Below are 15,565 nucleotides of genomic sequence, written 5' to 3' on the forward strand. Positions count from 1 at the left end.
CCACATCAGTGGTCCTCCCGGTGGAACCAAAAATTTCTCGTGCATATATGTAGTTACGAGTGACAGGCCGACAGCATCGAAGTCAAAGCAATATATATGTATGTATATATGACTCACTCAGTTCACACCCAACCCAACTGAACCAAGAAATGGAAAACGGAGTAGAAAGATGAATTTTTTGGGGGACGGAAAGCTCAAAGCAACGACGGGAACCACCACCGTTCATGGTGTTCTCTTGAATATAAGAAGAAATGTTGACAAAGATGATCCCAGGCCAACTGTGCCTCTTGGCCATGGCGACCCCTCGCTTTTCCCATGCTTTCGGACCACCACAATTGCCTAAGATACCATTGTTGACGCTGTCCGCTCCGTTGAATTTAATTATTATTCACCAAAAGCCTGGACTCCTTCCCACAAGGAGGTAAATAATACTAGTACTACTACTACATATGACATACTATATTATTATGTCTTTTTTCAGGTAGATTTAGATTAGAACCATGTACTCTGATGAATTTCATATTTTCCTTTCCTTTTTTGGTAGTTTAGTTCACTTTCTATTTCTTTTTAGTTTTTACTATGACTGTATATCTTTGACTTTCATATTTGTTGGGTTAAGATAGCTTGATCCGGTTAATTGAATAATTAACCAAGTTGATTAATTAAGTTTAATTGTATGCAAAATGTGAAGACACCAACAAATCACCAAAAATACTAAGTGCAGCGGAAAATCAATTAGACACAGTGATGTGTTGATAAATAGGAAAAACCTCGTAAAGCAAAAACCCCATGGAGTGATTTTAAGGTTACCACTCCTAAAAATCCACTAATCAACAATCAGACTGTTACAAGTATAAGGAATCTTACCAACTACTCTGTTCTATCCCGAAATACCAACCTATAGTTGAATCTTTGCTCCAATACCTAATTGGACTTGATGTTGTAGTAGCCTTCTTTTCTTTGATGCACAAACCTCCAATTTGTGACTAACGCTTTGCACGGATCTCAGTACGTGACTAACTCTAGCAACTTAAATAGATATCGTTGGCTGCAAAGTTCTTAACTTCATCAACAATGAAGATCAAGAAGCACTTGGTTACAAAACCCTATAGTGTACAATCGTAGTAACTTCACACAAAGAAAATAAGTCTCTTGGTCTCTGTGTCCACGTATGATGGCTCTTAAAATAAGTCTTATATATGTCTAGAGTTGTGAGAAAAAAAAAACCCTAAACAAATACAAAAGTCTAGGTCGGATTTTAGAACTAGAAATTATGAAATCGTAATTCTCAATAGATCGAGCTACTGTCAAGCTATTTATCGAGCTTCATATTAAGTCTTGATAGCAGGCATCTATCGAGACTTAATGAACAACTTTTATTCACTTGTTTCTTGGACCAATCTTCATGTCTTTAATACTTGACTTGAACAACATGTTTCTTAAAGTACTAAACCCATCTTAGATCTACCCAATTACAAGTAAGGTGTATTTTGTTAAAAGATTAGCCAATTACAATAAAGTATAAAATATGACCCGAACAATATTGTTGCCCGTTTCGCTGTCTAACAATTGGTAGGGACAGTAACGTGAATGATCAACGAGTCACGAGTGGTTTGTAGTTTTACTTTTGGTAAACTAAAAATGGTTAGAGGGGATGATCGATGAGACTTTCCTATCTAGGCATTACTATAATAGTATCCTTACCACTCCTGCGTTGAGACCCCATATTATGAGTTAGGTAAACAATCTGTAAACGAGGTATAAGGAGCCCCACTATGTTACTAGTGAGGGAACTTGAACCATACTCAGGCATGTTGACTGAAGCCCTTACCACTAAACTGGGCAATGTGTTGATCAGTTTTGTACTTTTAGAGGGCGTTTGCGTCTGTGTTTTCCCTCTTTTTTTTTTTTTTTTTTTTCACGCGTTTTTGAGCTTTTTGAGTGCTGTGGTTACTGTTCATGTACTGTTCAATGAACAGTAACCGCAAATTTTGACTTTTCCAATTTGTTTCAGCCAATCACAGCACATCGTATACTGTTCACGGACCCATAAATTTCACTTTTCAGCAACTTTTTCATTAAAAATGGGTCCCACGATACTATTCACACATTTAAAAATTATTTTGCTACAGTGTTTTTCAGTTTTCAGTTTCAGTTTTCAGTTTTCAGCTGTATCCAAACAGACCCTTAGTCTTTGTGTTTGCGAACTCTCACCGTCTCGCATATGCAAGCAAAACTGTGATGTGCAACGAGAAAGGTGGACATTGATTGCGTTGGGTCAAAACATAATTGGACTAAAATGGGGTTTTATATCCTATCTTTGATAGGTCAGATCAAGCAAGAATTATCAATAATTTTTTTTTAAACCTTTGAACCTTTATTTTTGTATTTCTTTAAATACAAGTAATAGAACAAAAAAAATTCTCAAAGATAAAAATTACATAAATCCTTAAGTTTAATTGTAATTGACTAATTAATTCTAGTAGTTTATTAGTCTAATAATTCCAAAAAAAAGGAAAAATAAATTATGTATACATTTTATGGATGAAGCTTGAAATAAAGTAAAATAATTTATAAACTGATAAGTTTGTTTTGGATTTTTTTTTTTTTTGAAAGGTAGCAAAATTATGGTCGTACTTAAAAAAAAAAAAAAAAAAAAAATCAAAGCTTTGAAAAAGTTGTATATAAGCAATAAGCTAAAAAGTTAAAATTAAAAAATTAATTCAAACTCGTACAATACATACAATTTTAAGAATAAAATATAGCTTAAGTGAAGAAAGAAAAAAGAAAATAATTAAAAAGAAAATCTATAATGAACTTGTGGGGTCATGGGCCTAGATCATACAATTGAGTTTTGGGCTTAAAGCTCAAGCCGAGGATAAGGGGCCGTCTGAGGATGGGTAAGTATAGCGAAGGAAATCCATACTAATGGATAAGGAAGACAATATTGAACATAATGGCCTAGGAGTTTATGCTGAGGATGAATTTGTCCTCGGCTAGCCAAGGCCGAGGTCCGTAGAGGTGCCTGCCATCTAGAGGTGCGATCCATGAAATTCTGGAAATATGGATAAGCATTGCAGGAACAAAAGACAGAGAAGAATCCCAAAATATCTTGGAAAAAGCTGTCATCACCACATTGAATGCACCCCAGCTTACTCCCTGGCTGCATTGATGAGGAAGTGACCTCTGTACAGTATTATTATAGCTTTACAACCACCCCAGAATACTTCTAGAGAGGGCTGATGGGACAAGTATCAGCATAAACCATCAACTATCCACGTGTAGGGGAGAGATGAAGGAAGATATGTAGTATAAATAAGGGTAGAAACCCCAAAGATCGGGGAGAGGGAAGGGGAAGAGAAAGCACTGTAGTAATCTCAACAACTCCTGTAATCATTATCATCCAATATATACTGGAACAGAGCTCCTCGGATTGTGCCGAGGACAAACTCTCTTGTACAAACTTGGTTTGTTTCTGTTTGATTGTCTTGGAAACTCATTATAACTGTTATCTCATTCACTAAAGTCTAGTTCTTCTACCCACTCTCTACAAATTTATTGTATAGGGTTCACTGGGCCAGTATCTCATACATTTTGGATCTAGGCTGAAATAGAGTCCCTACAGAACTTATTACAAAAAACCTAAATGTTAGTGTTAGATCCGATATTGAAAACAATTATATTTGAGAATTACTCAAGTTGACGAGTAAAATGTCATTAGCATTTTTATCTATAATATAGAAAATTGAATATGGCTTTAATATTCAAACATACATAAAAAATGTGTCGATAAAAAAAAAAAATTAGGTTAAACATTTATAATAAAAGCTTGATAAATGGGTCAGTTTGGGCTTACTACCTGTTCAATTGGTCTGATCTGGTCAAAATTGAGTTCGAGTCATAAACCTATTAGATTAAAACAGATTAAAATTCCTATTATCCATACTTGATTTTTTCTGTTCATGTGTTTGGACAGATTTAATTTTGTAAGATCTAGAAAAAGGTCATATCAAGATAATTGAAATTTCATGAGAATAACGTGCCCTTTTATATACATAGTCATTTCTCTTTATGTAAACGTTTTATTTTTAATTATACAAAACACTATTAGCAGAACAAAAAATTAATTAGAGGAATATTGAAGCCCATTTCCATTGTTTTTTTAGAGAGCTTAAACTTATAACGTTCACTCATAATAATGGCTCTTTATCATCAGATCAAATCCATTTCCTTTGTTAGGGGGCAACTTTATTACGAGTTCCTTCAAACACTATGTGTTATCATCAATTAATATTGATTTGTTCTCTTTATAGTAAAGAGTCCAATTGTCTATTTCATTCAAATTTTTTTTTTCAACATCAAGTTGGGAGTAAGGATCCAACAGACATTATTATTGAGGATATTGTGATTCTGTGAGATTGGGTTTTTTAGAAAAACATAATATTATTTTATTTATAATTATTAAAAATAGTGCTATGGCGAAATTATTTTGGTGGATAGTTTCTTTTTGAAAATGTGTTTTGAAAAATCAAATTTTGTATTGGAATTGTGTTTTCAAAACACAATTTCAATTTTAAAATGTGATATAATTGAAATCATGCTTTGGATTGAGTTTGAACATTGTTTATAGGCTTGGTTTGAGTTTTAAGTGAAGTTTGATTGTACATTTTACCATTGTTGTTGAGCTGAGGTCAAATATTTAATACTTGAAAAAGTTTGGCCGGTTTAGTGCCCTAGTTGTAGCTGTCTTAAATTTGGAAAAATTCTAATTTTTACCCTAGAGCAAGGCGATTTGGTCTTATTTCAACCTGCTTGAGTTGGATTAGGTCAAATTCAAGTATGGGTCATTCTAATAAGTTTCTCTTCCCATTTTGATAGGAATGGTAATGGGATGAGTTGGGGTTAGATGATGGTGTCTCTTCCCCCATCTTCTCTTCGGGTGAAAAATCTGTGTGTGTGGGTGGAGTGGAGTATGGTGGGTCATTCAGGCAGGTTGTTTTTGACCTTTTGCCATCCCGTAATTCCATACATTTGCATTCAATACATTAATATGGGCCTGGAATCCAAGGTTTAGGAATAATATCTATTACACACATTTATGTTTTTATCAACTGAAAATGTGGCCAATGGGGGTTGGTTCAATTGGTAAGGCTTGAACGCTTCACCCAAAAGGCCTAGGTTCGAGTCCCTCTACTAGTAGTCCTCCTTGGTGGGCAATTTAGTCCTCCTTAGTGTGTGATTTATAAGTCCAATGTAAGTCCTCTGTAAGACCTGCGGCTTGCCCTATTTCTAGTACGAGGGTAGCCTCCCCTCCAATTGAATAAGAAATATGAGATTTAATCTTACACCGTAAAAGGAGCTATCTTCGATACGCAGTGCATAATAAACAATGCTCATATCCTAAAATAAATCATCTCTATCTCTCATTACTGCTCCTCCTTTCTGGCTCTCCATCTTTATAACTCATGAAAATCGATGACACCGATTTTAGAATGGCGTGTTAGTGTGTTACTGTTAGAATAAGGTGGAATGACAACTTTACTGGCATGCTTGAGGACGGCATTGGGTAGCTCATGGTGGCGTACAAGTTTGATGTTGGACTTTTTGTTGGCGAGGTTCAACGATGGAGTGAACTCTCACATGGGCCCGGTATGTCATAGGTGTAGGTGTGATTTCAGGTGGAGCTTGATCGGTACGAGAGCAAAACCCTCTCTGTTGTGGCGTTGATAGGTCAACCATAAGCATGTAGCTTTGAGTTTCTTTTCATTACACTTTTTAGTTTTGTTTGATTTGTTGACATTGGAATGAAGTTATGTTGTTTTTGCAACATAATTTTGGTAGTATCGTAAAAGGAAATGGGGTTCGGATATGGATGAATTGTGTCTATAAAAATTGTAGTCTCAAATATGAATGTGTTGCTCATAAGGTGTTTGTCAGAACAATGTTTAAATGGGATATTTTAGCGCATTTTGGCTCTCTGTTCGATTTTTTGAATTTGAGTTGTTTTCGTGGTAGTGGGATCTGGATTAATTCTGGGGCTATTTTCTTTGAGTTAAAGTAGCAAAGTTTTTCTGTTTGGTTGCGGAGAAAGTTTAGGAAATGAAAAGAAAGGTAATTTTCTTTATGATTTGCTCAATTTTCACAACAACCAAATAGGACTTATAATTGCAAGTTTTCATCTAGTACGTTTAATTTGCAAAAAACTATGTTGAACCATGTTTTTGGGACTCTGAAGGTGAGAGGAAATTCATACCAAAGTTAATGTACTAAGTGCAGAGAACAGAGAATGGGTAGAATGAAAAGGAGAACTTACTAAATTTTTTGAAAACAAAATATGAGTAAAATTTATTAAATAATGATTTTTTTTAAAATAATAAAATCATCACGTGCATTAGTACTCCGTTATTGAAAGTATGTTAATGCAAGTATTCGACAGTTATTGAAAGTGAGCAATAATCCATTAACATCTGGATCCATTTTGTCTATTACAAGCGGATCAGCATTCATAAAAAATCCCTATTGCAGTGTATACATTGTATTTATACAAGTTGATGGTTAGCTTCTTTTGTACAACCGTCAACAAGATGATCATGCTCACTTAATTCAATGGAAAATGTATTGGCCATTTTCAAACTCTCATAATAATGCTATGAGTCTATTGAAAAAAGATAAACAGAGAATGTGTATTTGCATTGTGTCATGTATTCAATGTTAATCTAATTTAATTTAATGCTTGAATTGTAACAGAGCTATCGCAGATTATCTGTCTCGTGATCTTCCATACACGTTATCACCAGATGACGTTTTTCTCACAGTTGGTTGCATCCAAGCAATTGAAGTAACACTGATGGTCCTTGCTTGCCCAGGTGCCAACATTCTGCTTCCAAGACCATGCTTCCCATCCTATGATGCTCATGCCTCATCTAACAATCTTGAAGTCCGTTATTTTGATCTCATTCCCGAAAAGGGTTGGGAGGTTGACATTGAAGGTGTTGAAGCTCTTGCTGATGAGAATACTGTTGCCATGGTTGTCATAAACCCTGGCAATCCTTGTGGAAGTGTCTATACACATCAACATTTGAAGAAGGCATGTTAAAACTTCCTTTTTCATACATACAATTAATAAACTTAAGTAGGCAAAGTTAACTCTTAACATCAATTCTAATCATAATCCACAACTCTACCTCCTAATGTCATCTAACTGATTTTTCATTTGACCCAATGTCTTATCACAAGTAGAGTCAAATTTGTTATGAGAATATCAGAATGTCTATGAGTTCATAAGAGGAATTACATAAATTTTTTAATGGCTTAACAACAATTAATTTTAGTATATGTTGCTAGACTCTCATGTGATATTGTTGCCTTACATGTTAAAACACAATGGTGTATTTAATTGTTTGGACATTGGAGCTCATTCTTCATACGTTTGTGTAATCAGCATGAGTTTTCATAAGTAAAACCTTTTTGTAATTAGAGCGTTAATGTTAGTTTTGGCCCAACACAGTGGTGGTTGATTTTCTGAATATTAGATTGCAGAGACAGCAAGAAAGCTAGGCATTCTGGTGGTTGCGGATGAAGTTTATCACCATCTCTCTTTCGGAACTAATCCATTTGTGCCGATGGGAGTATTTGGATCAATCGTGCCTGTTATCACACTAGGGTCTATATCAAAGAGATGGCTTGTACCAGGTTGGCGACTAGGATGGCTTGTGACAAGTGATCCTAATGGCATCCTTCAAAAATCTAAGGTCATCTCTCCCTCTCGCTCTCTTTGTGTTAAAATTGAACATCTGCAAACACATATAGTAGAATTATAATAATGGTTCTGCATAATATTACATTTTATTGGATGAATAATAACATGACATATTTTGGCATTCTCAAATCTGTTACTTTTCCTCTCAGATTGTAGAATGCATTATGGGCCGTCTCAATTTGACATCTGGTCCACCGACATTCATTCAGGTTTGTAAAATCGTAGTGAAAGAATGCAACAGTTTTTCCTATCTCAAGCACTTTCAGAACTTAATTTGTATTTTTATCCTGAATTCTTGCTGGAGCAAATTCATCTGAAAGACAATAGAAGAATTTCATGTAATTGAAGACTAGAGAAATAACATGAAAATGCCCAATTTAGACCCAACTTTGGCTTTTATTATTTTCTTGGTGGTTTGGTAGAACAGCTCTTCGGCCTGAAGTAAAAAGTGAATCTACATCTATGTGGACACTTCCAAAAATTTATCCTGATAATTAACGGGTGCTTGTAAATTAGTCACCCTGACACCTCATTGGCCCGATAGGACATGTACTAAAAATCTTACTCTAGTGGCTTGTACTCCATATCCTTAACATACTAAAAATGTGATCCCTCTGGCGTCCCTTAAGATACTGATGACCAACTTCTTGGTGTATAATCAAACATAGGATGGTTATTCATTAATCCATTTTCGTTATATCACTTTCTCATATTTTAAATTTTTGCATATATTATTATTTTTACATACTACTTTTTATATATTTGAGTCCTAGTAGAATGACATTTTGCTTCTTTTTCAGTATGTAGCTTATGTTCTTCTAAATCTGCACATATTAATGCTCCTTTCTCTCACAGTTATTTTTTTACTTCAAACATTTGACATAGTAATAATGAAATACAATAATCATCCATCTGTTTTTGTCTTCTCTTGAAAATATAACAATGTTGTTTATGTATCAGGGTGCGGTTCCTCAGATCCTTGAAAAGACAGGTGAGGATTTCTTTTCAAAAGTTATTGTCATCCTAAGGGAGGCTGCACATATATGTTATGATAGAATTATGGAGATCCCTTGCATTACTTGCCCATACAAACCTGAAGGATCCATGTTTGTGATGGTAAGGACATCAAATCTTGGACAATTTGGTGCCTTAAAATTAAGTATTGAATATCTTATTTACTAGGAATTTCATCACAGGTTAAGCTAAATCCATCATTATTGGAAGACATAATTGATGATATGGACTTCTGTCTCAAGCTGGCTAAAGAGGATTCGGTTATTGTTTTACCAGGTATGTAACAAGGCCTTTAAAATTTCTTGAGCTGGACAAAACCCAAGTCACAAGTTTAGATTTCCAGTCTTTTTTTTGCCTTGGTTAACTAAGAAAAAAAAAGGACCTTATAGACTGTTTGGCTGCTTTGTAAATTTTCATACATCTGCATTAGTTGAGAAAATATGGGTAGTAGGCTGGTGGGGTAAGGTCTTTGTACTTAATATCATGCATTTAAAAATCATTAGGCTTAGAAGTCATGGCGTGGTGAACTAGGAGTCTAGAAATAATGAGGAACAAAATAAAATGAATAAAAGGAGAGTACGTAAATCTTAGTATATATGGTATTTAAGATATTTAGGCCGTTCAATGTTTTGACATTTCACCACCAAGCTAGGAAGCTCAGATGTGGATTTGGGTTCAGGTGTGGTGTGGCGACTTAGCAATTTTTGAAAAAAGTAGAATGTGGGTGATGTAGAATATGTTTATTAATAAATTATTAAATATATTTTTATTTTTATTTTCTATATATTGCTACATATATTTTTTCATATAATGGTAAACAAATACCAATTTAAGAGTAATAGTAAATAATAAAGTGAATACTAAATACTTAACCATTCCATGATGTTCAAAAATAAAAGAGAGAGGGGAGATGGAGAGAATGAGAGACTTTAAGATGCATTTTTTTTTTTTTTTTTTTTTTTTTTTTTTTTTTAACTAGAGTCAAACAGTGCGTTTTGCCATATTTTTTTGCTTTTTTTTTAAAAAAAAAAAACACTTTTTGGCCCAAATTGGATCGATTCGGGGTTGTTTCGGACCAAATTGGCCTATATCGGGCCACATCGAAATTGGAAAAAAAAAAAATCACGATGGACACGCGTGCAATCTCATTGACAGCAGCACGGTGCGGCTGTGCGTGTCAGGTGCAGGCGCACTGCCCCTAAAGGCGCACTCGTGCTTCCTAGCTACTAAGTATACGTGGATTAATCCCTTTTAACCGCACTGTTTAAGATGCAGTTTTAGGGTTTTTTTATTTTTTCCTTTAAACTAGAGTCAAATAGTGTATTTTTCTTTTCTTTTTCTTTTTTTACTTTTTTCGGCCCAAATTGGATTGATATGGGGCTGTTTTGAGTCTTTTGACACGTTTCGGACCGAATTGGCCTGTATTGGGCCAAATCGGAATCGGAAAAAAAAAATTGCAATGGATGCGCATGCAACCGCGTCGACAGCAGCATGGTGCGGCTATGTGTGTTGGGTGCGGGGGCGCCGCCCCTAGAGGCGCACCCATGCTTCCCAGCTACCAAGTGTATGTGGATCGATCCCTTTTACCCCCCCGCGGGTATCTCTTACTAATAGATCATCTCGCGAAGTAATATGAAATTAAAAAATAAAAAATCTCGAAAGATTAACCCACAATCCACGTTTGACCTAGAAAACAGCTTCTGTAATGCATTCTTAATGGTGGCATCGTGGATACCTCTTTCAAGGTAACAGTGATTACCTACCTCTTGAAATCCCTAGATGTTGCCATTACAAGACAATAGTATGCATGTTGGATTGGTCACTTTCTTGCACTATGTGTCTCTATATATTGATTTTTTTATTTTCTATATTTATATTGTATTGTTGCAGGAGCGTGGACATATTGCAGTTACTTTATATTCAATTGTGTCTCCAAATGTTTATTGAAAAAGTAAAATTCCTAGACACTTGAGCCATAGTCATGGCTTTTCAAAATTCCTAGCTGGAAGAAATCTCCATGAAACATGTATTTCAAGAAACTTGGTACATAAAATGCTTATTAGGATGGTAATGGCGCCATAGGGTTAAGTGGGTGTCTCTGTTATCATTCCAGCCCTGGAACATCATGTCTCCTTGTATTCGTCACATATTTGAAACACGATAAAAATATTAGTCACAATCTCCATCCCATCTAAAATTTTCAATACTCAGAATCCAACGAGCCCCATTAATCCAACAAAACCAAGCAAGTTCAATATATAGTAAAATAAGCTATCTACCTATAACCAAAGCCTGGCAAAACTAAGATAAGAGAGAATGGGTGGTGGCTGTTGTAGTGCAATGAGCATAGATGATTTAGAAGACAGAATGATGGCTAAGATTGTAATGATATGCAGGGATGGGTTTAGGAATTCAGTAAATATCCACAGTTGTATATGCTAATTGATTATGCTGCCAATTGACGCTAATAGTACTCGAGTCTCTTTTTTAGGGGTGGCCCTGGGGATGAAGAATTGGTTGCGCATAACTTTTGCAGTTGAGCCTTCAACTCTTGAAGATGGCTTAAGGAGAATTAAAGCCTTCTGTCAAAGGCATGCCAAGAAACAATAAAGCTGCGCCTAAATTACAAAATCGAGCAGTAGTAAACTAGTGATCAACAACTACGCGTTGGATCTCAAGCTCAAGCTGGTTGCTCATTGTGGTTTCCATGAATGATAAGAATAATAATTGTTGCAGGATTCGTTAATAAAATCCTCTGTTTGATGTTTTACTACTCAACGAGGAAGGGATTGTGATGCCTTTGTAATCAGCAACTTCTTGTTGCACATTCACATGCCGTTGGTATTGGTGACAGTTGATCAGCAACACTGCGTTGCATGATTTCATGCTGTTAGTGCCTTAAAGGAGTTATCAGATGTTTGAACTCCATGTGTCCTGTGATGTTTGATTATTACGGATCATTTCTTAAGAGCTTGACACGTATTACCTAATTTTAAAAAATCAAAACAGGAAAATAATTATGAAAAAAAATACATACAGAAGGTTTATTTTTGCAGAATTTTATAGAAAAATGAGGGAAATGAATTTGTTTGTCTCTAACAGCTAGTAATTTTCATAACAATGTTTTAAAATATTTGTGCCAACATAATTGACTTTTCAAAGTTGCATTTTCATGGGTAACTCTTCATCTATACATATATACTATAAGACCAAAATGTTTGATTTTTTGTCGTTGACTACATGAAATTTTGTCACATTAGTTTTGAAGCTCTCACAATTTTCCACGTAATTAAAAAGAATTAAAAATAAAATAAAATTCTATCGTATTTCACTCTTGACCCTATGAAAACCCTATGCAGTGACACTATATGCGTAAGCCTCCCCAAAGACGCTGAACAGAGACACAAAACTTTCTCCCCTATATATTTCATTCTCTCCCACTCTCCTAACTATGACCGAGTTTAATTGAAAATTTGGTTCAACAATTAGTTGCGAATTCAGATCCAGCACATAGAAATTTTTCAATGTAATATGTAGAGAAACTTCATTTTGTCTTTTCAATGGGTGAAATTCGAACCATCAAAATGATCCAACTTCACCAAATCTTGATCCATCACTTTCAAGAGATTGCTACTTGAATTTCTCCATCCATTTATTCAAATATTATCTAAATTTTGTTGGGAAATTTTGGGGATATAAGTGGAAAAGGCTTAGAGGCTTGAAAAAGTAGAAAAATATAGAAAGATTAAAAGTAAAAGAAAACTGGTTTTAAGAATCTCGCTCAAGCAAGATTGATGCTTGCTTGAGCGAAATGACCTATATAGGCAAGTGATAGGCAAGGAACATGCAAACTTTCTATTTTATTTTCAACTCATTCACTGAAGAGTTTGCTTCAGTGGGTGGTGTTAAGGACATATGTGAAAATTGTTAAAGACATATGTTATGTTAATTGGCTAATCGTTTGACAAAACGCACTTTACTTGTAATTAGGTATATCTAAGATGGGTTTAGTACTTCAAGGAACAAGAGTTCAAGTTTAGTATTGAAAATATGCAAATTTGTCCAAGAAACAAGTGAAGAAGTGCTGCTCATTAAAGCTCGACAGATAGCTCGACAGAATCATATCTATCGAGATTTAATGTTGAAGCTCGACAGCAGTTGTATCTGTTGAGAATTACGAAATTAGAATTTTCAGATCTGATTTCACGCATATCAATGTTTTTTGTGTGTAGGGTTTCTTTTCTCACAACCCTAAACATATATAAGGATTATTTTAAGGGTCATCACAAGATGATGCAACTTGATGCAAAATGATTATACATGCATATTGTGACCGGAGACAATTTGCCCTAGTTCATCATATTCTCTCTAGAAGCTACTGCGCCTTTGCGCTAAGGGTTTTGTAACCAAGGAGTTTTTTGATCTTCATTGTTGGATGAACTGAAAAACTTTGTAGCCAACATCTTCCTCAAGTTGGTGTGTTAGTCACATACTAGAATTCGTGTATCATTGGTTAGTCACGTACTGGGAACTGTGCATTGAAAGGAGAGATTACAGCTACATTACAAGTCCAATTGGATATTAAGGTAAGGGTTCAACTGTAGGTTGGTATTAGGTACTGGAATTCCTTTTACTTGTATCCATTTGTTTTGATAATAGTGGATTCTCGGGAGTGGTGACCTCAAATTCACCCGATGGGGTTGGGTTTTGCCTCGGTGGTTTTCCCCATTCGTAAACAAATCACCTGTGTCAAATTTATTTTCCGCTGCATTTAACTTATTTGGTGATTTTTTTGTGCTACCACACTTATTGCATGAAATTGAATCTAATTAATTTCACTTGCCTAATTAATTGATTAATTTCCCAAAGAGGTCAATATATTTTTGGCCTATCAAGTGGTATCAGAGCAGGCACACTTTGATTAGGTTTAATCTTTACTGTGTGATCCATTGACCCCTTTTTGTCATGGATAAAGGATAGTCATATATTATACCTCCTTTATTTTATGGCACTAACTATGTATAGTGGAAAGTATGCATGAGAGCTTTCTTGTAATCTTTAGATGAGAAACTGTGGCAAGCTGTGGAGATTGACTGGACTAAGCCAAAGGAAGCGCCGGCTGATTGGGATGATGTCAAGATCAAAGAGGCAAACTTCAACAGTAGAGCATTGAATGCTCTATTCAGTGCGATCACCAATGAGGAGTTTAAGAAGATGTCCTCTACTAAAATTGCTAAAGAAGCATGGACTATCCTCTAGACAACCTATGAAGGAACTAAGGCTATTAAGGATTCAAAACTCCAAAGGCTCACTACTAGTTTTGAGGATATAAAAATGGAACAGGATGAGTCTTTTGATGAGTTCTATGCCAAGCTGAAGGACATAGTCAACTTAGCCTTTAATCTTGGGGAAACCATTCCCGAATCCAAGGTTGTAAGAAAGGTGCTAAGATCTCTGCTTGAGAGATTTCATGCCAAGATCACTGTCATTGAAGAATCAAGAGATATTGACTCTATTCCTTTGACAGAGTTGGTTAGCAATTTGCAAACCTATGAATTGGGTTTGATAAGAATTGGGAAAGGAAACAAAAGTAAGAGTATGACACTGAAGGCCAAAAGCAATGAGACAGATGAGTCTTTTGATGATGAAGATTCCAGGATGAAATCCTACATCACTAAGCAATTCAAGAAGTTCATGAAGAATGCCAATGCGAAAGGATTTGATAAGGACCGTAAGCAATCCAATTCTTCTCATTTCAAAAGCCAAGATAGAGGAAAAAATGATGCTAAGGATGGCGATTAGTACACTATTCCCTCTGAACCAAAGTGCTTCGGATGTCAAGATTTTGGACACATGAAACAAGAATGTCCAACATATCTTAAGTCAGTTGGGAAAAGCAAGGCTTTTGTTGCTACCTTGAGTGACACCGAGCTTGAGATTGAGTCAAATGACAGTGATGATGAGGGAATTTTAAATGCATTCACTGCTATAGTTGATCCTACTGAAGGGGTTACAGAAACAGTAGATGATGTAGAGGACTTGGTGGATTCTAAGTTTGAGAAAATGGATGATCAAGATGACATCCATACAACTATGCAAAATTGTACAAGGTTTTTGAGAAGCATTAGAAACTGTATAGGTTGGCCACCAAGAAGCTGAATGATGTTGAGCTAGATCGAGAGGAGCTCTCTACCAAGGTTGATGAAGCCAATCAAACCATTGGAACATTGTAGTTTGAAAACAACTTCCTTACTGAAAAGACAAAGAAGTTTGAAGCAGAACTGTTCCAGGTTAGAGCACAATTGGAGAGGACTTTTAGTGCAAAGCTCGATGAGATGCTTAGCTTTCAGAAGCTACTTCTAACAAAATTGGTTTGAGATATAATTTCTCTTCTCTTAATATTGCCTCTTCTAATACTATTGTATTTGTCTCACCTGCTGATAATGTTAATTCTAAGAATGATGATATTAAAACCAAAATAGCTAATGAGAATGTAGACAAGGGCAAATTTATTCTAGGAGCACCCCCTAAGGTTGAGAAGAAAGAAACAAGAAACCCTAGGACTAAGAAGGTTAACAACAAAAAATCTCAACCGAAGAAGCCGCATCTTTATCATCACTATGGAGCTTCAGGGCATACAAGTGGTTAGCCATTCAACAAAGCAATAGTAGGCTCTTGTCTGGAAATCAAAATCAGTTTCTATCCTCTTTTACTCCTCTTGGAGATCTTCTCAAGGCCCTCATGTTCCTTTCAAACTTGAACGGTTTCAATTCTTTCCCCTCATCACTAGAT

The 15,565-nt window shown here is 35.4% G+C and overlaps 1 protein-coding gene across 1 annotated transcript; it reads left to right on the plus strand.

Moving 5' to 3' along the window:
- Positions 1–49: 49 nt before the first annotated feature.
- LOC126695585 (nicotianamine aminotransferase 1-like) lies at positions 50–11,751 on the plus strand. Its single transcript, XM_050392400.1, has 7 exons — positions 50–421; positions 6,748–7,087; positions 7,533–7,751; positions 7,909–7,968; positions 8,720–8,875; positions 8,956–9,049; positions 11,265–11,751. The coding sequence occupies exons 1-7, from the start codon at positions 252–254 to the stop codon at positions 11,381–11,383; spliced, it is 1,158 nt and encodes a 385-aa protein (XP_050248357.1). The 5' UTR covers positions 50–251; the 3' UTR covers positions 11,384–11,751.
- The last annotated feature ends 3,814 nt before the right edge of the window (positions 11,752–15,565 follow it).

Source organism: Quercus robur, chromosome 8 (genome assembly GCF_932294415.1).
Source record: "Quercus robur chromosome 8, dhQueRobu3.1, whole genome shotgun sequence".
Taxonomy (NCBI): Eukaryota; Viridiplantae; Streptophyta; class Magnoliopsida; order Fagales; family Fagaceae; genus Quercus; species Quercus robur.